Source organism: Cyprinus carpio, chromosome B1 (genome assembly GCF_018340385.1).
Source record: "Cyprinus carpio isolate SPL01 chromosome B1, ASM1834038v1, whole genome shotgun sequence".
NCBI classification, from domain to species: domain Eukaryota; kingdom Metazoa; phylum Chordata; class Actinopteri; order Cypriniformes; family Cyprinidae; genus Cyprinus; species Cyprinus carpio.
Window position 1 is genome coordinate 2,144,928 of NC_056597.1, and position 23,874 is coordinate 2,168,801.

The 23,874-nt window shown below is 35.4% G+C and overlaps 1 protein-coding gene across 7 annotated transcripts in view; it reads right to left on the reverse strand.

Moving 5' to 3' along the window:
• Nucleotides 1-23,874, reverse strand: part of LOC109092981 (adhesion G protein-coupled receptor L3-like) — a 95,392-nt gene that overhangs the window by 21,000 nt on the left and 50,518 nt on the right. For all 7 annotated transcript variants that reach the window (XM_042716200.1, XM_042716199.1, XM_042716198.1 and 4 more), the window contains exons 7-12: nucleotides 20,155-20,451; nucleotides 18,483-18,580; nucleotides 17,739-17,924; nucleotides 15,644-15,682; nucleotides 12,522-12,705; nucleotides 49-171 (exon numbers count right to left, since the gene is read on the reverse strand). In XM_042716200.1, coding sequence (XP_042572134.1) covers nucleotides 49-171; nucleotides 12,522-12,705; nucleotides 15,644-15,682; nucleotides 17,739-17,924; nucleotides 18,483-18,580; nucleotides 20,155-20,451 — 927 coding nt within the window. The remainder of the gene's footprint in view (nucleotides 1-48; nucleotides 172-12,521; nucleotides 12,706-15,643; nucleotides 15,683-17,738; nucleotides 17,925-18,482; nucleotides 18,581-20,154; nucleotides 20,452-23,874) is intronic.

Sequence of the window (23,874 nt, forward strand, 5' to 3'; positions counted from 1 at the left end):
GTGACAGATAGGGAATTAGACAGAGGCAGGTGGACAAAGACGAATTACCATTGCGTCCTTGCTGTTTGAGTGTGTTGGCGGAGAGATGAATGGAGTTGCCAGTTAGTCCAGATTGAGGGAAGCTTAGATCAGCCAGATTAACATCTGTACTTAGACGTGCCACCTCTAGCTCTGCAAAACATAAACATGCTCACAATTAAATGCTGCCCCCTATCAGACTGGAGGAACAGTAAGAGTAACTCTTTTCTAGTGGAAAACCGAAACTATAAAAAAAAGGCTGATAAAACAGTCTATTTATATATATATATGAGACAAGAGAAAATACAGACAGTATTTTTCCTCTTTTCAAAATCTTGAGAGGTTTACGCTGTGGATTAAACTCTGTGTCACCCCTCATTCTAAAATGAATATATTTAAAGTGCACATCGGTAAGAACACCCACATTTGCTTCAAGGTAAATTAATGTTGATAACTTAATGTTAATTCATTTACGTATGGATTCAGGTCACAGTAGAGGTGACAGCTACTAAAAAGCTCACAGTAGCGCAGATGGTGTGTTGCAGAGACATTAGAAGCAGTTCTGTTCACTTACGCTAATGTTATCATTTGTAATCGATTTCAAATGAGGCTTCTCTCTTTTCAGTTGACTGTGATAAGCGTTTGTCTCAATACTGAGTTGCAGGTTTTAATTGAACTGTTTCTTCAAAAAAAGACAAAAGATGATTTGCAATCTCACACTTCATTACAGAATTATACAAGAATATTATACTGAAAATTCATTTTTTTAAAGATGTTCTGTAAGGCTAGCAACAGTGACAAAGAGGGCAGAGCTTTACAAAGGGTCAGGTTCACTATTCAGAACAGGTCTTTTTAAGGAGTGCAAAAATCAGTGCTGATTCTGCAAATAAAAGGAAGAATATATTATTGTTATTTATTTGTTATTTTAGTATATTGTATAGTCCTGTATAACATATAGTTTAGTTTTATATGTTCAGATTTGATTTTATGTCCAGTTTATTTCTAGTTTAAGTACAAACCCGATTCCAAAAAAGTTGGGACACTGTACAAATTGTGAGTAAAAAAAGAATGGAATAATTTATAAATCTCATAAACTTATATTTTATTCACAATATAATATAGATAACATATCAAATGCTGAAAGTGAGACATTTTGAAATGTCATGCCAAATATTGGCTCATTTTGGATTTCATGAGAGCTACACATTGCAAAAAAGTTGTGACAGGTAGCAATAAGAGGCCGGAAAAGTTAAATGTACATATAAGGAACAGCTGGAGGACCAATTTGCAACTTATTAGGTCAATTGGCAACATGATTGGGTATAAAAGAGCCTCTCAGAGTGGAAGTGTCTCTCAGAAGTCAATATGGGCAGAGGATCACCAATTCCCCCAATGCTGCGGAGAAAAAATAGTGGAGAAATATCAGAAAGGAGTTTCTCAGAGAAAAATTGCAAAGAGTTTGAAGTTATCATCATCTACAGTCTATAATATCATCCAAAGATTCAGAGAATCTGGAACAATCTCTGTGCGTAAGGGTCAAGACCGGAAAACAATACTGGATGCCTGTGATCTTCGGGCCCTTAGATAGCACTGCATCGCATACAGGAATGCTACTGTAATGGAAATGACAACATGGGCTCAGGAATACTTCCAGAAAACATTGCCGGTGAACACAATCCACTGTGCCATTCGCTGTTGCCGGCTAAAACTCTATAGGTCAAAAAAGACGTCATATCTAAACATGATCCAGAAGCGCAGGCGTTTTCTCTGGGCCAAGGATCATTTAAAATGGACTGTGGTAAAGTGGAAAATTGTTCTATGGTCAGACGAATCAAAATTTGAAGTTCTTTTTGGAAAACTAGGACGCCATGTCATCCAGACTAAAGAGGACAAGGACAACCCAAGTTGTTATCAGCACTGAGTTCAGAAGCATCTCTGATGGTATGGGGTTGCATGAGTGCGTGTGGCATGGGCAGCTTACACATCTGGAAAGGCACCATCAATGCTGAAAGGTATATCCAAGTTCCAGAACAACATATGCTCCCATCCAGGCGTCGTGTCTTTCAGGGAAGACCTTGCATTTTCCAACATGACAATGCCAGACCAAATACTGCATCAATTACAACATCATGGCTGCGTAGAAGAAGGATCTGGGTACTGAAATGGCCAGCCTGCAGTCCAGATCTTTCACCCATAAAAAACATTTGGTGCATCATTAAGAGGAAGATGCAACAAAGAAGACCTAAGACAGCTGAGCAACTAGAAGCCTGTAATAGACAAGAATGGGATAACATTCCTATTCCTAAACTTGAGCAACTTGTCTCCTCAGTCCCCAGAAGTTTGCAGACTGTTATAAAAGAAGAAGGGATGCCACACAGTGGTAAACATGGCCTTGTCCCAACTTTTTTGAGATGTGTTGATGCCATGAAATTTAAAATCAACTTATTTTTCCCTTAAAATGATATATTTTCTCAGTTTAAATATTTGATATGTCATCTATGTTGTATTCTAAATAAAATATTGAAATTTGAAACTTCCACATCATTGCATTCTGTTTTTATTCACAATTTGTACAGTGTCCCATCTTTTTTGGAATCGGGTTTGTAATTTTGTATTTGTCTTTTTTAATGTTTTTATTTTAATATTTCTATTTAGCTTTAATTTCATTTTTTTCTTTTCAGTTTTGGTCAGTTTTGTACTTTAAACATATTTTACTTCTGTTAGTTGGCAAAGTCAATAAGTATTTTTTTTTTATCTAACATTTTATTTAATTTCTGTTTCATTTTAATTGATGCAAATGATTTTTAATAGTTTTAGTTAACAATAAAAACATTGTTACTACCATGGTCTTTCAAGTAAAGTATAAAAATAAATGTAATAAATGATGAATACAACAATTAACAATTACATAAAGACACAATTTCACATTACATGTAGATTAATATATAAGCAGGGTAAATCAAATCTGTAAATGTGCTCTATACAATCCTTAACGCATCTGTAAAAAAAAAAACATGCCTGCATCCATAAATCAAAGTTTGTGTAGAAACTCATTAATCTATCAAACCCCATCTATAAATCAGTGTATTGATTGTCCAGCATTCGGTTAAGACACTGCACCGTGAAAAATGTTTATTTATTGAGTTAAGATGAAAGATACCTTTGGCTGGCCAAATAGCTTTATAAATTCACTTTGAGACATGAAAGTATATGAGTGTATGTGCGTATGTGGTATATCACATCAGCATGTGAAGTCTACAGTTCCCTTGGGAGAGCGATGAGTTATACAACAGACGTGTTATAAAGTTATACATCTTTAAATCACATCTGAATCTATGTGTGTATGTGTGTGTGAGCATTATTAAAATCATTTCCCTCATATCTGCAGGTGGTCTCTAGGCCAAGCTACAGGCGGTTTATGTAATATTCTACCCAGGTTTTGTAATATAAAGTTTAAAATACAAGTCTGTATGTGTGTGTTCATGCACAAGTGTGCGTTTTATGAAACACAGATTTTTGTTGCATCTCAAACGGCAAAAAAATCTTGTTAGAGGCAAACTTTAACACCCCTCAGATCTCATTTAATAGATGATACTTTTCTGTCATCATTACAGTAATTTATTTACAAACTACATCACAATATACCTCTCTAATAATCAAAATGATCTTTGCAAAGTGAGTTCTAATTATGCAAGTCAGATGGTGCAAATTTCCTAAGTACTTCTCGGATGAGATGTAACATATTGTATATGAGCTTGTGACAGATTTGGAGTGCTTTTACCCTCCTCAGACCTGTCTTAGAGCTGAATGCACCATGGATTACCTGTTAAGACACTTTTTTGGGGTCTGGGAAAAGAATATCCCGAATAAAGGACATATAAGAAAGCGTATTTTCAGGCGGAAAGAGAGATAGTCGCACAGAAAACACAAAGAAAAACCTGAAGTAATAAACTCACACCCCCCAGGGTAATGATCAGAGGGATACGGTGTGTGTGTGTGTGTGTGTGTGTGAGAGAGAGAAAAAGATCCATTAGGAACAGAACAGCCCAGTTATATAAACCACTTCAAGTACTGCACAGCAGATATGGTGCCTTCAAAGCACACACACACTCACACACACACACACAGGCTGCAGGGGTGCTCACACTGTGCTAACCTAATTAGCCGAATCTAGTCTTCACAGAAAACTGTACACTGTAACACACAAGCATAATCTATAAGCATGCTTTATTCAAACCAGACAAGTCATTTGGATCGTTCTTCTGGTATTCTGTTTTAAAAAGATTTAGAGAGCATCTTTGTCACCAAAGTATGACCATATCTGCATTCGGTCTCTAAAAAAAGCAATTTCCTCCATGTTCTCCACTCTTCAGTGTACACATTAATTTAACAAGAACAGCTCGTAGCATAAAGAAAACCTTAAAGCAGAGAGAGAGAGAGAGAGAGAATGAGAGGAGGAATAAGTTTCTCATTTGAATAAAGGGATAATGGCGGGAGATTTTGTCTGCGAGATTAAGATTAGCTTTCGGCTAAGATTTGAGATTGAAGATCAAAAAACGAAGAACATAATGATAAAAACACTATTTTCTTTTTACTCAAAGGCTTATGTATGCAAAAAAGGATTTGTGCTCAGTGCTGAAAAGCATCTAAGAAGTTCTGCATATTCATTTCTTGATTAAGTCTTATGTAAAAGACAAGCAAAATATGGTTGCATACGTTTCATGACTGATTTTTTTTTTTTTTTTTTTTTTTTTTTTTTTTGTGCAACAGTGTCTTAACCGAGTTTCCGGTCTGTCTGTAGTACACACTGGAAACTAACAAGTTATTTGATGTTTAATATGAAGTCACTATATATGGAGAGGGATTTTTCAACAAAATGGGACAATTAATGTATTTAAAATTGTTAGGATAAACAGAACAGATAAAATACACATCTCTTATTCTTTTTTTATATTCTTAGTTTATGTTCTTAGTTAGATTTTGCAAGCTAATCACTCAGCAGACTAGCTTAGCACACTGATAGCCAATTAGTCTATAAACTTAGACTGTTATTTTAGTATTCTCAATATAATATTATTTATTATGGTATTTATTATTATTTTAAATTAGCTTTTTTTATAATATTTTCATTTTTACATTGTAGTATTTTGTTACAGGCTTTTGTAATTTTTATTTTATTTTGTATTTTGTATTTTGTATGTTTCATATTTATATTTAATTTATCTGTATTTCAGTTTCCAAGACACATTTCTAATTTTTATTTATTTGTTTGTTTGTTTATTTATTTATTTGCTGGCTCAGGTGTTACAAACGTAATCACATCCAAAAATAAAAGTTTTTGTTTAAATAATAATATAGTGGGGTAAATATTTATTTGAAATACAAATCAATTTCTAACCTTTATATAATGTGCTTTTTTTCTGGATTTTTTTTTGATTGATATTCTGTGTCTATCTGTTAAAATAAACCTACCATAAAAATTACAGACCCTTCATTTCTTTGTAAGTGGACAAACTTACAAAATCAGCAGGGGATCAAAAAAATATTTCTCCCAATGTATATGTGTGTACTGTGTACATTTATTACACACATACAGTATATATTTTGAAAATATTTATGTTTTTACATGTATATATTTATATTCATATAATTTATATTATATGTAGATATATTTAGTATGTAAACATAACATTTTTCTGAAATATTTTGATGGTTGGTCGTGAAGGTCTTTCAATTTTAGTTTTAGTTTCAGCATGTATTTGAAGGTAATTTTTCGCAAATGAAACTGTGTAAAGCTGGTAAAGTGACTCTCAGAGCAGCTCTGGAGATGAAGTTCATGTGTTGATGTCCTCATATATTGAGACACAGATGCTGAAATCACTGAGAGAGTCACATGTGTTTGAGTTTGTGTATCAGCCGAAACTACTCTACACGTATTCACACAGACACAGAGAACATGCAGACTTATTAGCGACATGCACTGACTGACTGCTGTAACATTTATTTTTGTTGTGTGATAGGATCGATGTTAGATTAATCCATATTGAGTAAAAATGTCCAGAGCTTATCATCATCATTAACATAAATTTGATCATAATCTCGATATGATATAATTTATCGACCGGCGCTAATTCAGGATTTTTATAGAACGTGCTTGGCGGGTGACTCAGAGACTCGTGCGGGTCTGGTGGTCAAGGTGGACTCAACAGACGAACTAAACTCTGTGAGGTTCTTTTAGCACTGACAACCATTTCTAAGTGTAATTTTACTTATATTACAGTAAATGTTTTACTAGTGCCCAATTTTGTTTTAGAGGGCTCTTAAATGCCTGAAAATTACTTATATTTTCCTCTGTCTGGTATATTTCACATCCCAGCCAATGATAATACAAGTGAAGGGTTTGGAGCTGTCCATGTTCTTGTGATGCCATCAGCCAGCTTCCTCTGGCTCCAGAGTGCTTAGTTTCTTGGCACTTAGCACTCAGGTGATTGGCAGAACTAAGTGCCCATGAGCAGAGATAGCAAAGATTGCCCGCTTTAATACCAGCTGAACAGCTGCCATTGAGATGAATGCTAACAGTTAGCCACATATATTTGCATAAAAGAGAACACACATCTCGGTGTGAAACAGAGTTTTTTGATGTTGCTTATCCTCTAATGAAACCCTCCAAAAACAACCCTGTAAAACATCAAGGCCAAACAACTAAGGCAGCTGATCAGATGCCAAAAAAAAAAAAAAAAAACATGCACAAAAAACACAAGTGATGAAATACGCAGAGAGGGGGGGAAAGCTAGGCTAGAGGGCAATCCCATGGAGAGCTATTTCTCTCAAACGAGATGCATGTGAACCGGCCTTGAGTGGTGGAATGGCGGATAAATTGTTTGCCAGGAACGATAAATTTCCCCCTTTGCGCTGTGAAAGCACTGGAGCAGAATACAGCAGTTAGCATGGATCCCTGAACACCATCCCTCCTCCTCGATTTCTCTCTTTTCTATCTTTTTGTTTTCTTTCATTTATTCTCTTCCTCTCTCTTTCATCCTCTCTTTTCCACTCAGTCAGTTCGCACTGCATTTGTCTGTCTCACTCTTTCTGTCTCTGGTAATGTTCCGGTCATTCTGTCTCCTCCTTAGTATTGTTCTTCCTGCTGTTCTCATGCCCTCCCTTATTACATTTCAAATCTTTGCCACCGGCTCCCTCACTTTCTTCCTCTCTCTTTTCTTTCACTGTCTTTCTCTTTCAGTGCAAACGGTAAAAATTAAAGGAACGCTTCTTCTTCAAAAGAGAAAAGAAAAGAAAATGCTGTCATCATTTACTCAACCTCATGTTGCTCCAAACCCGCATTACTTTCCTACTTCTGTGGAAGACAAAAAGGAGAAATTCTAAAGACTGTACTGGTTTCTCATAACAATTATCAGGGACCAGAGCTTTAAAGCTTTAAAAAGCTTCAAAAGTACCAAATAAAGTATCATAAAAGATGTGGATATGCTAGTGGATACAAAATGCAACTATAAAAAAAATGTAATAAATAATTTTATTATGACACTATAATGTAATTAAAACTAATATTAAACTATTATGTAATAATTTGGATGTAGCACGAGTCTTACGCTTCTTAAAGGGTAGAGTCAGTGTCCATCATGCACAGCATCTCTCAATGATATATCACCTCTTACACAAAAATGTGAATATTTAGATTTTATTCTTAATGGTGTTTTGGAGGCTAATGTCATGAATGTGTTTCTGCATGATCATATCTCTACATAAATGTGTCTTTACATAAAGTTTTGGACAATAAAAGACAAAATAAAAAAGTTGGCTTCCAAGACAAACTTAAAAAAATAATCATGCATTGTTTTGTAGTTCCTATAAAAGACCAATTGACTGTCATGTATTCTCCAAAGCCAATTTTTATATGCTTTTGGCTTTTGGTGAATGTTAATTTAAAACCCTGGCTGTAAACTGTGTGTGCATGAGCTCATTGTTTTGAGTGATTGCTGCAGCTATCAAATTTCAGCATTGTTTTGATTAATGTCATGGTTATATGTTGATGTGTGTGTGGGCAGATGAATGTGAGACAGAATTTGTCCTTGTATTTGTGTATGAGTGTATGATTGACAAAGAAAGTTCAGTATGCTTTGTTTATTTTATTTAAAGTATGGGCTTTTTATTAGAACAGTGAGAGAGATTACATTATAATTATTTTGAAAATTTCATTATTGTTTATTTCCATTTGTTTTGGTTGAGTACATGAGGGTGCCTTTCTCAAGATTTCATGTCTTTTCATGGGTGTCACATCAGCTAATTACTGGGATCCCTCAAGGTTCAGTGCTCAGTCCTCTTCTTTTTTCCATACACACAACATTGTGTGTCATAAAGGCACATGGTTTCCTAGATGATATGCAGCTCTATCCGTTGTTTCAACCTGATGACCTTACTGACCCAGCTTACATCTCCTCCTTGGATTGGATGAAGTTCAGAGTGTCAACTCTAGCTCAACCGTGCATATACAGAGTTTGCATTTGTAGCATAAACAATTTTTTTTTTAATTGATTACTCTAAAAGTTAAGTTCTTCCAAATAATTTCAACATAATTGAGTGGCGGCCTTGGAACCAATTAATTTTATCTATTTCTGTTCAAATTAACAGCTAGCATGTCACATGCTAAATGTAACTTATTTACCATGTCAACTGACAATGAACATGTAGTATCTAGACATTAGCACAATCATTGCTCACGAGTCAGTGTAGTGTATATCTTCATGTAGCCACCCACAACCTAACTTCAGCACAATGGTAACAAAACCTTTAACATAACATAAACTCATTTAAATGTCATACATGGCTGCATTAAACACCAACAGATCTTTCTGTTTACCAAACAAACCCATAAAATAACACTTATTTTATACAGTCCTATACAAAGCACACAGGGAACTAGAAATCCACTTCCCAATTCTTTAATTTATCAAGACTATTTCATATTAGTATTGTAATGAAACAGAAATTTTAGTTTCAAATTATACACAATATTAAGTTAATGTAATGACCAACATTATATGTCAACAGAACTCATCAAAATAATGTTCACAACTGTCTTTTTAGAATGTGTGGTCTACAATGCTAATGCCAACCATGACAGAAAGGAACAGCACTAATGACTTACAGCGCTTTACTATCCACATTTCAACAACCAGTTGTGTTGGTTTGCATTTATTATATCATGTCAGAGTATGTGGTGCAGCTTATTGTCCAAGCTCTTATCATTTCAAGACTGGACTACTACAGTGCTCAACTGGCCAGTCCTTTCATACGGCACAACTAAGCCTCTGCAGATGATCCAGAAAAACGGCAGCACTGCTGGTCTTCACGTCACACCTCTCCTGATCTCACTCCATTGACTCATAGTTGCTGTGAGAATCAGATTTGAAACTTTGACATTGACTTTCAGGACTGCTACTGGACTCACACACTCCTACTTCAATGCACTCCTACAAGTTATAGTCATAGAATGAGGGGTGCCTTAATGTTCATGTTCAAAAAGTCACTTTCCTCATTCTCCACATTCTGCTCCTCTCTGGTGGAATGAGCTGCCAACCTCAATCCGATCTATTGAGACCATCACAACTTTTAAAAAGCAGCTGAAGGCACACATCTTCCTCAAGCGCTCCACAACTTTAAACTTTAGGCACTTAGAAGAAAAAGTCCACTTCTTCTTTTCTGAACTTCATCTCTGTTCTAACTCTAACCTTGCTTTCTAATACACCTGACATTGAATTCTACAAAACCTGCTGTGACGAATTGCTTGTGATCCTTTATTGCAAGTCACTTTAAATAAAATCATCTGCCTAATGCATAAATGTAAAGTTTCATTTGTTTTTTTGGAAACTGATTATTGTTTTAATATAGTTTCAGTATCAGATGGAATAATTTGTGGTGCTATCACATGTACAGCTCTACACTTCATCAGAAGTTGCAGCACATTCAATACCATTAAAGTTTAAGCTAAAAGTTGTTTTGTTTTTTTTTCTCTCAATTTCCTGACAGATGCAGGACTGTAAAAGTGCCATTACGGCTACATTTAGCAGTAAATTGTGACTATCACTCTGACACCTCTGGAGCATTTATGATTCAGCAGACTGAACTGGATTCACTGAGATCTTGCATCAGATGGCCTGCACCAGAGAACATTTAGTCACTGCATTTGCCAAAATGTGTAAAATAATGCTAAAGTGTCTTGGAAACACATTGAAGAGATTTGTTTAAAGGGACAGTTCACCCCAAAATGTCTCAAAATATCTTTTTTATGTTGCATAGAAGAAAATAAAAAAATGATGGGTCCATTTAAGGCTTTTGAACCAGACTGTACTTTCATTTATGTTGTCTTTACAATGTTTTACAGAGATGGCTGCAAAATTATATGTCTACTACATGCTGGTTTATTACTGTGGTGTTGATGATCTCAAATGTACCTGCTTCTAAATGTCATGTACATAAACTGAGCTGTGGTTGGTTGTATTACACGCTATTTAAATGCAATGTTCCTGTTGTTTATTTTTGGCAGAACACATTGATAGTCAGAAGTAAACCTTGGGAGAATAATTGCAAAATCTGATCATCCAGAAAATAAGTCATACTTTCTGTAATTCTATTAAGCTTATGTTTATCTTGTGAATTTTAAAAACCATATATACAGTATATACACTGCAAAATCACATTTAAAAAAAAAACAAATATTTTTTACTGCTATATTTCTAGAGAGTAAGAGAGAGGCTCCAGATTTTGACACTGTCCTAAATTTGCAACCTTATTTTTAGCATTGGTTTAAATATTTATTATAGATTAGATTCATTTTTTATCTGCACACAGGGCCCATTCATTCACAAGCTGCTTGAAGGAAAGTGCCTCCTGCTGCACTGACTGACAGCATGAGAGCAGTTAACGGTATGCTAGAGTGTTCCACAATTAACACAGCAATGGTTTCAAATGTTACGTTTGAATGCTCGTATTGATCCATAATTATAAATACCATCAAGCTGGAATAATGATGCCATGTTGAGTGCATACTTTCTGTGTATCTGTGGCAGTCCTGTGTCAATCAGTACACTTTTTGACCTCTTCTGTACTGTTTCTTAAGACGAGGCATGGATTCCTCTGCATGAGTCAGACAGAATGAGACCCCCTGTGTCTTGTGTTTTTCACAGACATGCTTCGTTACATCTGGCTCGAGTGCACATGAAGCGTGTGTCCCTGCTGTGTACCTCTATTGTGATAATGTGTTTTTTATGCATCAGGTCTTACATGTGAACTCCTAGCAGACAGTGTTTATGTGCATCTTTTGAAAAAAAAAATTAAAAAAATATATAAATATATATTAATAAATATACAATATAAAATATACATACACAGTAAAATCGGGCTAAAGTAAAACTTTTTTAAATTATGTATATATTTTGATTGGCGAGACTACAATTATTTAATCAGAAATACAGTAAAATGTGTAATATTACAAAATATAAAAAATATGCTGATATGGCTCTGAAGAAGCATTTCTTATTATTATCCAGCAGTTGTTCTGCTTAATATTTTGGTGAAAACCATGATACATTTATTCAACAGCATTTATTTGAAAGAGAACAATGTAAAAATCTTTACTGTTTGATCAATTTAATTAGCCCTTGCTAAATAAAAGTTTTTTGATTATTTTTTTTTTTTACAAAAAACATCTTACTGACCCCAGACTTTTAAACAACAGATTCTCTAAAAATCTAAATTTTACGCAGTGTTGTTTCTAAAATAAATTAATTCTTTATTTAATTAGTATTTCTGCAATGTGATTCTTTACTAAATTATGCAAAGGATCACACAATTAAAAATTTGGTCATGATCTGGCTCAATTAGTCTTGATTCATAACTGTCTGCAAAACAAGATACTAAAAACACAAATGTAGCTGGAGGTCAAATGTATGCTATAGTGGAGTAAGTTTTGCATCCACATTCTCAAGAATTGTATTTTACATTTTGGTATTATTACAATAAAAAAATTCTAATGTACAATAATAATTATTCAATTCTGTATATGATGCATTGAACTTCCATGCACACAGCGATACATTGCAATGCATTAATGCATTTTTACACCTCTTGAAACGTGTCTTTGGAAGTGTTAAAAATGAAGCGGGAAATAAAAACCCTACATGGATGTTTTGAAGATTTATGCACAGTATGTGAAGAAACTGTGACATTATTATTATTTTACATAAACCCACCACATTATCAAACGGGTCTGTGAAATCATAGATTTCTATGGATCTTATTACATTACAAATCAGCTTAAGAATTTCCTTCATATGCATAAATCTGTTGTTTAACTTGTTTTTGTCTCCTCATGACAGGAGGAATCAGAACAAGCAGCAGGAGACACAGGGTGAAATCTGATTAGTTCAAAGAAATATGTGCATAGAGATCTGCATGTAAACATTCGCTTAGCATGTGCAAGGACTCACGTATGTTGTCGGTGCTCTCCTGTATGGTGTCGGTTTTGAGGAGGTTGTCTGCGAGCATGAAGGCACCCGTCTCCACCGTATCTAGCAGCATGGTTGCGCATCGCAGCTGCTCGGCCACAGACAGTTCCCTCCACGCCGTTTCGGATCGCACCTGCAGAAGGTTATTCACCGTTTCTACCATGGCCTGCAGAACAGAGAAAAACAGAGATGTCAGCGTTCTGGAGGTAAGGGGCGACTTCTGAACCCACACGCACATACATCTGAACTTCACAATAAGGACATATTTCCCAAAGTGCCCACCTCTCCCATAAACCATTTCTCTTCCACTTTCAACCGCACTCACACACTACACGGTTTCTGTGCTGGAGTATAAACCTGTCAAACTGAAGAAAGATCCACAGGGAGCATGAGACATTGTGAAAATGAAAGAAGCTGTCATCACACACACACACACAAACACTCGCACACAAACACGCACAGGTTTACACAAGGCAAGGGGTAATTTATGGGTCTATAAGAGTACTATATAGGAAAATGAAATGTCCCGGCTGTGCGGTAGAAACTAATATAAGGGTATTTAAAAAAAAAAAAAAAAGTGATATTAAGATATTAAGTGTTTTAAATTTGGCAGAGAATATTATCACAGGGATATTAAAACCTCAACCTTGATATACAAATGAAGGGGTAAGACTTAAGCTGGTAGTTTATTAAAAAGCTTGCTGAGTGTATCGCGCCACATTACAATTTTGCTTTTCATTTGAAAAAGTGCAGCTTGCTGCAACATTAACATATGGACTACAATGATATTCACAAAGCAGGCCAAATATATTTGTCACTTTCACAAAAATGCTGTTAACAATAATTCCAGGTCAAATTCCATTCATTTTAAATAGATCATGTCTCTATGGAAGTTCATAACCTTGCATTATTATTACAACTGTTACAGCACATATAAAGTGTATAATATCTGTAGTGAAGAGATATGTAATGTAATTAACTTCTCTCACTGTAGTGCACTCATCCGTAGGGATGGACAGAGGGAAGTTTTGTCGTTTGTCTTTAGGTTGCTGCAGGCTAATCTGGCCATTGGGTTGAATCATTCTGCCCCAGTTACAGTAGAGCGTTGTGTGCGTGTGTGTGTGTGAGACAGAGAAAGAGTGTGTTAAAGGCAGGATAAGTATATTCATTTTGACACCACTAAAGTAATGACCCTTTTCGAGAGAGAAAAAGGAGAGACAGAGATGAGAGACAACTGGGATAAAAGGTAAAATGGAAGAGTTATATTTACTTCCTCACAAAACTGCTTATGAAATCTTCTGACAGAGTGTGTCAAGAGGTCAGGGGAATGTGTGTGTGTGTGCGTGTGTGTGTGTGGACTTGGGGGCTCACACTATGGAAACAGATAAGAGATTTTTTAAAAACGCTTCTTATATTCTGTTTCCTCACACTCACAGTGGCAATACTCTCCACAGACTTGGTAAATGGAGCAGAACTGAAGTGCTTTGAAGCTGAGGAGCTAATCCAGCATGAAGAGACACACATACACACACTGCATTACATATTAGATGACCACTGGGAATCCATATTTGCTTGATGTCAGCACCGGGAGGCTTCAGACAGTTGTCATGGAATCCTGTAATTCTCTCTGTCTAAATCAGCAGGATCAATTGATGTTTTGATAGACTTGTTTTACTCAGCAGAGTATTTGAAAATTGGACTTTTTTGGATCAAGTTGCTCTGGGCAATATAGCAGTCATCTCGGACTAATGCTACCTAATGGTGTGGATGCGGGATCATGATTTTGGTTATCGATGCCATTCTAAACAGAAACATGTCGATTTAAACTGGCAAGGGTTTTGGGGATTTTTTTTATTTTTTTTTATTTATAATTCTGAGAATTACAGAATTATTCTGTGTGAATACAGAATTGTAATGTGAAAATATTCCGAGAGGTGACCTGCTCAAAATTAGGCTACTAATATGAAAGTAGTCTTCATCTCGTGTTAAGATTGAAAACACATTTTTCAAAATAATGATTTATTTGTTTAGGGGTAAAAATGTTTTTAATGAGGAAAAATTACCATGTGCACCTAAATAATAATAATAATAATAAAATGAAAATTATTATCTAATAATTAAAAGGTCATGATTTTTGGTGTGTAAAAAGCATCTAATCATGATAAAAACTGATAAATAATAAAATAAAATTTAAATACTTTATATAAAAAGTGCATGACACCCGACTCCAGACATGCATTATTCACAGCCATGATTTGTTTATTCTGTGAGCAGAAGTGTACAATAATAGGTTATTACAAGACAACTGAGTAATATTCAACTAGTCATGTGATCTTAATTTGTCACCCCCAGATGACCTGCTCAATATAAAATAAATCAGGTTTTATTAGGCTGCTAATGTAACTGGAGTCTTTGTCTCAAATTAGTGATTTTAAACATATTTCATCAAAATTACTACTCATCTCTTTAGGGGTAAAACATTTTTAATGAGGAAAAATTATCAAGTGCACCTTTAAACCAAAAAAAAAAAAAAAAAGAGTACTCAAGCAACATTTAGACCTCAATTATTTCATGGAGTAAAAAATCAGTATAAATCTGTCATGCATTGGCAGGGTTGACTGAGCGGCCTGGCTCAGTTTGAGATATGCATCAGTCATTTTCTTCCTCTAAATCAGTTCTTCTCAAGCTTTTCCTTTCGTTCAGTCTGCTGAGCTTTTCTTGAGCTTATCTACATTATTCTGTTCTTTTTTTCCCACTGTCTGCGTGTGTGTGTGTTTATCAGTCGCCTGATGTGACACTGCTGACCAGTGCTGACATCACTACTGCTTTCTCAGGAGAAAAAATTGCTCTGCTTTTATAAATGCAAAAAATGCAGCCCACAGGCACAAGTGCAGACGCACAGACACACACAAACAACCAACCAACCAATATGATTCATATGGTGTGACAGATATGGCTCCACAAAAGTATAAAGCAGTATTTATATTGAAAACCTTACCCATCTATGTAGATGCTGAAGTGATATGGAACATGCATAAAAAACAATCAGAATATTGGTGTGCCTACACACACACAACATGATAAATAAGGACAGAGGGAAGTACCTGTATGAAGAAACGGCACGACCGCTCTCTCTTCTGGAGCTGAAAGACACAATATTAAAACATTACAAAATGACAATAACTCAAATACAGTACACAAACACAACTACACATGAAAAATCAAAGCGCATATGTAATCATTCGGAGCCAAATAGGAAACAAAGCCTAATTAGCTGAAATAATCTACAATCATTCAGTAATAAATAATAAGGGATCATAATAATATTATGTATCAGAGCAGAATTAGGAACTAAATTAATATGTTACTGAGTTACAGTCACCATGTTGACTCATGAAACTGACACTGTACCCACAAAACATTCCTACATGTCTGCCAGGGCAATAACACTGTAAATATACAAACAAACAACACTGAGATATACAAAGTCTGAATGGACCAGAGGTATCTGACTGTGTCTTATTGCAGATGAGCTGATGTTTGTGTAATTGATGACTTTAGCTAGATGCTGGTAATAGGAAACTGACAGGATGGCTGTGAAGTTTGTAAAGTGATATTCAGACACAACAGTGCTCGACTGGCCCTAAGAGAATGAATGAGATTCACTGGTCTAAGTTTAGACACATTAAAGGTGATGTGTTTGATTTTTTTGACCATAAAATGTTTTCTCCTATTTCAGCTTAATGTGCAGAGAAAGACAACTAGGAACTTTGTTTTATGCCTTCTGATGTTCTCAACTTGTTTTGCTTCAGAACCCAGATTTTGCCTGGAACAAATAATTTATTGTACAAATGTTAGCATATTTAAATAAGATCATAAACTGCAAAGGTCCAACCAGATGCAAAATATTTAACATGACACAAGCTCAATAGGAAAATTCACAATTTGGAAATGTCTTGAATTTCAAAACTATTTTAAGTAATAGTTTTTTAAGTATACTATTTTAAGTAATTTGGTCTCAGGATATAATAGTTTCTGCTTTTAGGATGAATGGATGTTAAGTATCTTTAACATGCTGTCATCTGTTTAATTCAGCTTCGACCTAGTAAGATGAATTTGTACCAAAATATTGTTGTTATACAAGGTGTACACTATTAAACTACTAAATAATGCTGAATATAATGTATGATAATGCAAAGGTGGAATTGCAATTCGTTAGTTTTATTAATGTCTGATTTTACTATTAAATAAAAATTAGATCTAAATTATTTTATTGGATAAATATGCAATATGCATTTGAACATAATAAGTGATAATTGTTTGAATGTACAATATGTAAAACTTTTTTAATGTATTTAATCTCTGACATGAGAATAATTCTATATTTTCAGATATAACCAGAATATGAATATTGCTCTTTTGATGTCACAACTGCTATGTGCACTGGGAACAAGCCCATACCAGCTCTTATGTAATATCAAATTCAACATTTTTATTACCTTTTGTTAACTGTTTAGCATATGTCTGCTTTTTAAATGTGTTCAGCATATTGTAAGAGGTGGCATTTTATTATTTTCATTTAGCACCTTTTTTTTCCCTGTTGTCCATAAACAGACCTGTGACTTGTTTTTCTGTCATGAACAACCATTTTTGATATGCATAAAATATATATTTCTGTGCATTAGACACCTGACAGGACGTTCATTATGTTTGTAACTAATTAATCTGTCTGTATGTGTAATGCTGTGCAGTCTGCGTATGTGTTTCACCACTTTGAAGTTTTTTTTTTTTTTTTTGCATTATCTTTTATGTTCTTCTTTTGTTAATTGGAAAAACTCACCGGGGTTTTATGAGCTGTTTTAATTTGTGTCTCCTTATTTATAAGAGTGTGTGTTGGTGTGTGTGAGTGTAAGGATTTCTGTCTATCGAGCAGTAGCTGTTTTTAACAGGAAGTTTTCCCCTTTGGGCCTTAAAGCCTTTGATCTGTGGACTGCCACAGGTTTACTGCCTAAAACACTGTACTCTGCACAGAATTAGAGCACTTCTCTCTCTTCCACTTCTTTTTGCACAAAAAATACACAAGAACACAATGAGCCTTCTCAAACCTAAAGAACAGCAATGTAATTAACATGTAATAAACGTGTAATAATTGTGTAATTACTACCTAGAAAGTATGTGGTTTATTAACAGCTTGAATACCTTGTTTAAGCTACGTGCCGCGGTGTCTTTTCCCCCCGGGGTGAGATTTCGCAGCTGTACATCCAGCAGTTCCACCAGTTGTGCCATGGCTTTGACTGTGGAAGGAACATCTCCGGGTCTCAACTCTCCCTTTGTCTGTTCAGCCAACTCCCGTGCTACTATAGCAGCGGTTTCTCCCGATCTCATCTACAGGAAAAGAGAGAGAGAGAGATGTACGTGGGCATATTGATTTTATTCTCTCTGTCCCTTGATGGCCGAATAAGTGGATGAACAAATGGCTTCATAGATTTGTGATTCTCCCTATTTTCTGATTTGCTCTCTGTAGTACAAAGGAAACCATTTCACATTACCATTAAGCTTCAGTCATCATCACACTTTACACACACGTGCGCTCTCAGTGCACAATTGCACACACACATGCCACATTATTATTTTAAGCTGCTGTTGCACGACACTTTTGGCTGCACTGCTGTCTCTTCGTAATTTTGCCACAAAGTTAAATAAATTGCGGCTGATCTTGACAGTTTGAATATTTGGCTCATTTTGCTGTACACTAAATTTCCTCTAAGCTGTTTCGCTACAGGCTGCTCTTTGTGATAAGCTTTTGTGCCTTCTGTTAAAAAAACCTTCAGGCCAAATTATGCTTTAAGAATATTTGCCATAGGCATATCGCTCTCTACTCAATTTTTTAAATAGGCTCATACACCATTAGCATATTTCCCATGGTGCCGTGTTTTTACTCACTCTTTGAGTGATGTGATTGGTCCACGGTGAGGTGCAGTTGCTCAGATCTGGTCCCTTTGGATCCCAGTTGCCAAGCAGACAATTAAACGTGGCTACACCTGAAAAATAATAATATAGGAAAACATGAACACAGCACAAAGCACACACACACACATTCGTTAAGGCATATGCGCATCCACACTGAGAGAAACATGGCCTTGCAATTGCTGTCAAACCAATCACACACATAAGCAGGGCAAGAGATTTACAAGCGATACATAATGTGTCAATCCACAGCTGGCAGCTGCCCACATAATGAGGTGGCACTGACAGAACACCTGAACAAGCTAACCTCAGTAACAGGAAACAGTTTTTTTTAAAGACTAACTCAGAGGTAAATATACACCGCTCATAACTTCATAAAGTTTATGACCATATACAGTGGTTTGAACAAGTATTTGACATACTTAAGACAAACAAACAAAATCACCTTCATGTTGTTCAAAACCTATATAATGTTTTTTATTTAATCCATAGAACTCAAAAGGAGTTCTATAAAATGAAAATGAACAGTGATCAATGTCACCATAAATGTGGTCCATTTGATGTGTACACTGTATTTGTGTGAGGAACTTTGTGTGAGAAACATACCAAAAGTCCATGTACATTAAGTTTTCATTATTGTTCTTTTCCTACAATGAAGCATTTACTGTAAATTCCATTCATGCTCACGTGTATTCAAAAATGGCCACTATTATGGTCCTTTTATGATTTATGTTTTTGATCACCTTTTGGCTTCCACTATATGGAAATAAAAAACATAAAAATATTTGGCTAATTTTTTTTTTTTTTTTTTATATTTCAGAGAAAAAAAGAAAGTCATACAGGTTTGGAATGACATTAGGGTGGGTAAATGATGACATAATTTTAATTTTTGGGTGTTTATATTTCTAATAATAAATTACACTTTGATTTGGTACTTTGTTATACAAGACATTCTGACATATTTAATTGTACACTGAGTGTCCAAATACTTTTGAGGGCCACTTTATTTAAGGTTAAATAATAAATGACTATGTAATTATGGTAACACCTTAGTATTATAGTATAGTATTACACCTTAGTATAGGGGCCATTTCTCACTATTAACTAATTGCTTATTAGCATGCCTATTATTAATATATTGGCTGTTTTATTAGTACTTATAAAGCACATATTCTGCATGACCATATTCTGCATCCCTAATCCTACCCAATACCTAAACCTAACAACTACAGTACCCTACTAACTATTAATAAACAGCAAATTAGTAGTTTATTGAGGCAAATGTTGTAGTTAACGGTTTGTTAATGGCGAGAATTGGACCTTAAAATAAAGTGTGACCGTAATTATTTGTATTGTGGTAATTCCTATTGTTGAACATAATTATAAAGATTTACTAATGATGAGTTTAGCTCTAAACACTGGGATGATAAATTAATTACAGGCTAGAATGACAAATTAATTATTTCATTCATTTTATCAGGAGTCTTGCTGCGGTGTTGAAGTGTATCAGATCTTTCCCAGAGCACAACACACACACACACGCGCACATAACTAAGCCTAAGCGCTGATGTATTCAATACACATTAAACAAAATAAACCTCTATGCACACACTGCCCCTAATAATAGATTAATCACTCTCTTACTAACCTATGGTGCCAGGTGGGCACGGTTGCTTAGCAACCTGTCCCTGGTGTGTCCGTGGCCAGGAGATTTCAGCAGTGAGACGTGGGGCACAATAGTCAACAGCAACTGGAGTCTGCAGGGAGGGAGGTGACCGTGTCAGGGCTTCTGGGAGGATGTTGTTATGGCGGCGAGGTGGAGCCATGGTGGTTGTCGTGGTAGTAGTGAGAGAGGGGCGGAGCGTGCCCGTATATGGGCGTGGAGGAGTCGTGGAGCTGCGTACTGGAGGAAGAGAATCAGGAAGCAAGACTGAAGAAGGAGGATCTGGAAGAAAGGGAGAGAGATATTTTTTTTTTTAAATTACATAAAACTATACATATATATGTGTGTGTGTGTGTGTGTTAATTTTATATATTTAAATATATATTAAACATAAAATAAAAAATGCCATGTAGCTGTCAAGTATTTATCAATTAAAATCACATTTTACAATTAATTTTCATATTTTTTAAATAGATAGATAGATAGATAGATAGATAGATAATTAGAAATTAATTTTTATTAACAAAAATATAACAACATATATTTGTTATATGATAAATCTATTAAATAATAAATATTATATAAGTACTTATTCTATCATAAAAAATGTCATGTATATATAATATGTATAATTATTTATATAGTATAATATATTTACATTTACATTCAATCATTTAGTAGACGCTTTTATCCAAAGCGACTTACAAATGAGAACAATAGAAGCAATCAGACCAGCGAGAGAACAACAACGGTATACAAGTGCTATGACAAGTCTCAGTTAGTCTAGTACAGAACCCGTAGCAAGCTTTATTTTTTTTTTTTTTTTTTTTCAAGAATAGGATAGACAAGAAAAGGTAAGTGCTAGTATTAGTTGGTCAAGTGCTGGCGAAGTCTTTAGATGTTTTTTGAAAATGAGTAATTTAATTAAATGAGTATTTAATATTATATATCATATACTATTTTAATATACATTAAAATGCGATGTATCTATCAATTATATATCTGTTAAAATACTAAAATACTACATTTACATTTCACATGCATATTTTTAAATATCACAAATTAAATTTTTGTGCAGCTGCTGTTTAAGCACAGACATTTGCCCAAAGAATGCTGCTAAAACAGAGACATCTTCTATCTCTGTCTCTCTCTAGGCATCTCTGCTGTTTCAGGGATGACTGAATGAGTCAGGTTTCTGGAGAGTGTTTGTGTGTGTAAATGTGTGTCTTTGTGCCCTGTGCAGCAGTTGGGAGTGTATGTTTTGACAGGCCCGATCCCTGAGTGCAAGGACTTCAGAGAGGCAAAGAAAGATGATGTTTAAACGTCATAACTCCCCACTGGCATGCTCTGTTCCTGTCTGTCTCTCTCTCAAACACACGAGCACACACCTGAGGGCCTGAAACAGGCATATAGTAGTTATATGCATATATGTAGATCTGTTTATTGATATAAAGTGAGAAAGAATCAGTGTCGGAAGCTCAGGATATCACATGGCAGGGAGTAAGCATCCCTTAAAGCCTTGGCTAGACTAAACTATGCTGTAAGAGTTCTCTCTACAATGCATGTGCGTGTGGATAGACACGTACTAGCACACAGAGAGAGAGCCGAAGAGTAGAACTAAAGAGATAGCATCCCTCTCTCTTTTTTGTTTCTTTTTGTTTCTTAGTCCCTGTATTTCTGTCTTGCTGTGTTTATCTGGAGATGCTCTTGTTGCCGCAATGACTGCTGTAAAAAAGGACAGAACTGTAAAGATGGTTTTAAGAAGAACACTAGAGGACAGTTACTTTTTTCCCCATTTCCATGTTTGTCTGTGAATTGGCCATGGAGATGTACTTTAATAAAAATTGAATATGAAAAGAATGCAGGAACAAGATCCCACAAGGCTCCATTCTAGGACCAATGGGTTTTTTTTTTTTTACTGTAACTGAAATATATAGTTTTTTTTTTTATTTAGCCCTTGATTCAGTATAAATTTATATATTTATGTTTCTTATTAGGTCTGATTAGGTGAAAAAAAAAAACTAAAACTAAAACTCTGAACTGTAAGTAATAAAATCCATTTAAAACATGGTGAAAAATAATCGAGCCACGTTTTTCACTAAATGAACAAAAGTAAATGTTTTTTTTTCATTTATATGCACAAGGATAACAAAAGAGAGTAATAAACAAAAATAACTACATCTGAATAACTAAATCAGAGCTTTGAAATAAGATAGTAATAAACACAAAAATAACTAAATCTGAAAAGAATCTGTTATGTGATTAACTGTAAGTTACTTTAATTTAGTAAATTTCTTACGCTAACCAAAGCGGTATTTATTTGATATAAAATACTGCAAAAACAATAATATAGAGAAATGCTATTAGAATTAAAAATATCTGTTTTCTATTTTAATGTGAATGTACTGTACTTATGTATGTATGTACTGTATGTAATGTCACATGATTCTTCAGAAATCATTTTAATATTCTGATGTGGAGCTCAAGAAACATTTTGTATTATTATCAATGTTGAAGAAAGATTTTGCTTGTCTGGGTAGCGGGAACATCCCTGCAGTACTACCTACATTGCAGATCCACCACTGATTCTGCCCTAATAGATTTAGCACATGATGTACTTGCTGGTGCATAAATTATACCTGAAAATGTGCACTAACAAAGCTGTGCAATCATAAGGCAGCGTGAGCCCTCGTTAGCAGTTCAGAATGGAAGATAGTTCCTCTTTCTTAGACTATATCCCACCAGACAGCTCTGGCTTATTATAGAGATGCACTGATCCAAATATCCCCTCACATCTCCTCTCATCACTTTTCCTGCCCTCTTTTCTCTTCGCTCTCTCCCCCACCTCCCTCTGTGCGGCAAATCTGACTGTGATTTTAAAGGGCCGCTGAGTGAAATGAAAGCACTTCCTGTTTCTATTTCTGTAACTGTCTGTGTGAGGAGCTACTGAGGCAAGACTCGGAAAGCAGCAGAGCATTCTACAGTGACTAATCGCTCACACACACGCTCACAGACAGGCATGGCACCCTCCCTTCATTTTTCTCACAGAAGCCATTAAATGACAAACCAGCCCTTTCATCCACCTTCCAAATCTCTCCATCGCTCCTTTCTTGCCGATGACCGCCTGTCTGCCGTGCCCTCCATGTCTCTAGATTGTCATCTCTGTGATACAGCCCACTCAGACACAATAGGGGTACAGATAGAGGGCAACGTGCGTGTTTTCCAATGGAAGTGGATGCTTTGATTGGTGGCCAATCAAAGGAAGTCTTCTATTCTCTGCATCAGTGAAAAGATGGCTGACTCACTCCTTGAGGGTAAAGGTCATTTATCCTCTATTACTCCAAACACTTTTAAAGGCAGCGTGACTTCAGAGTGGGCTTCCAGCGTGGTCTGTTAAGCCCATCTCTTCCTTTAGACTAACATGAAAGCGAAGGCAATATATAATTGGATGTCTGTTTCTGACAACCAGCTTCTTGAAAAAACGCTGTATGAAATCGGGTCATTTGATGTTTGGTCATACTTTCAGGTGTGACCGGAACGGCAAATCTTTTGGGGCTGCTCACAACGCACACAGTCCTGTTAAATATGCCTCAGCCCACACAGAGACAGGAAACAATGTCACCTTGCTGATCAGGACCAGTCAGAATACAGCGTCATGGCAACCATGCAGGGAATCAGTGATTGGTGCAAGTTTTGTGCTACTAT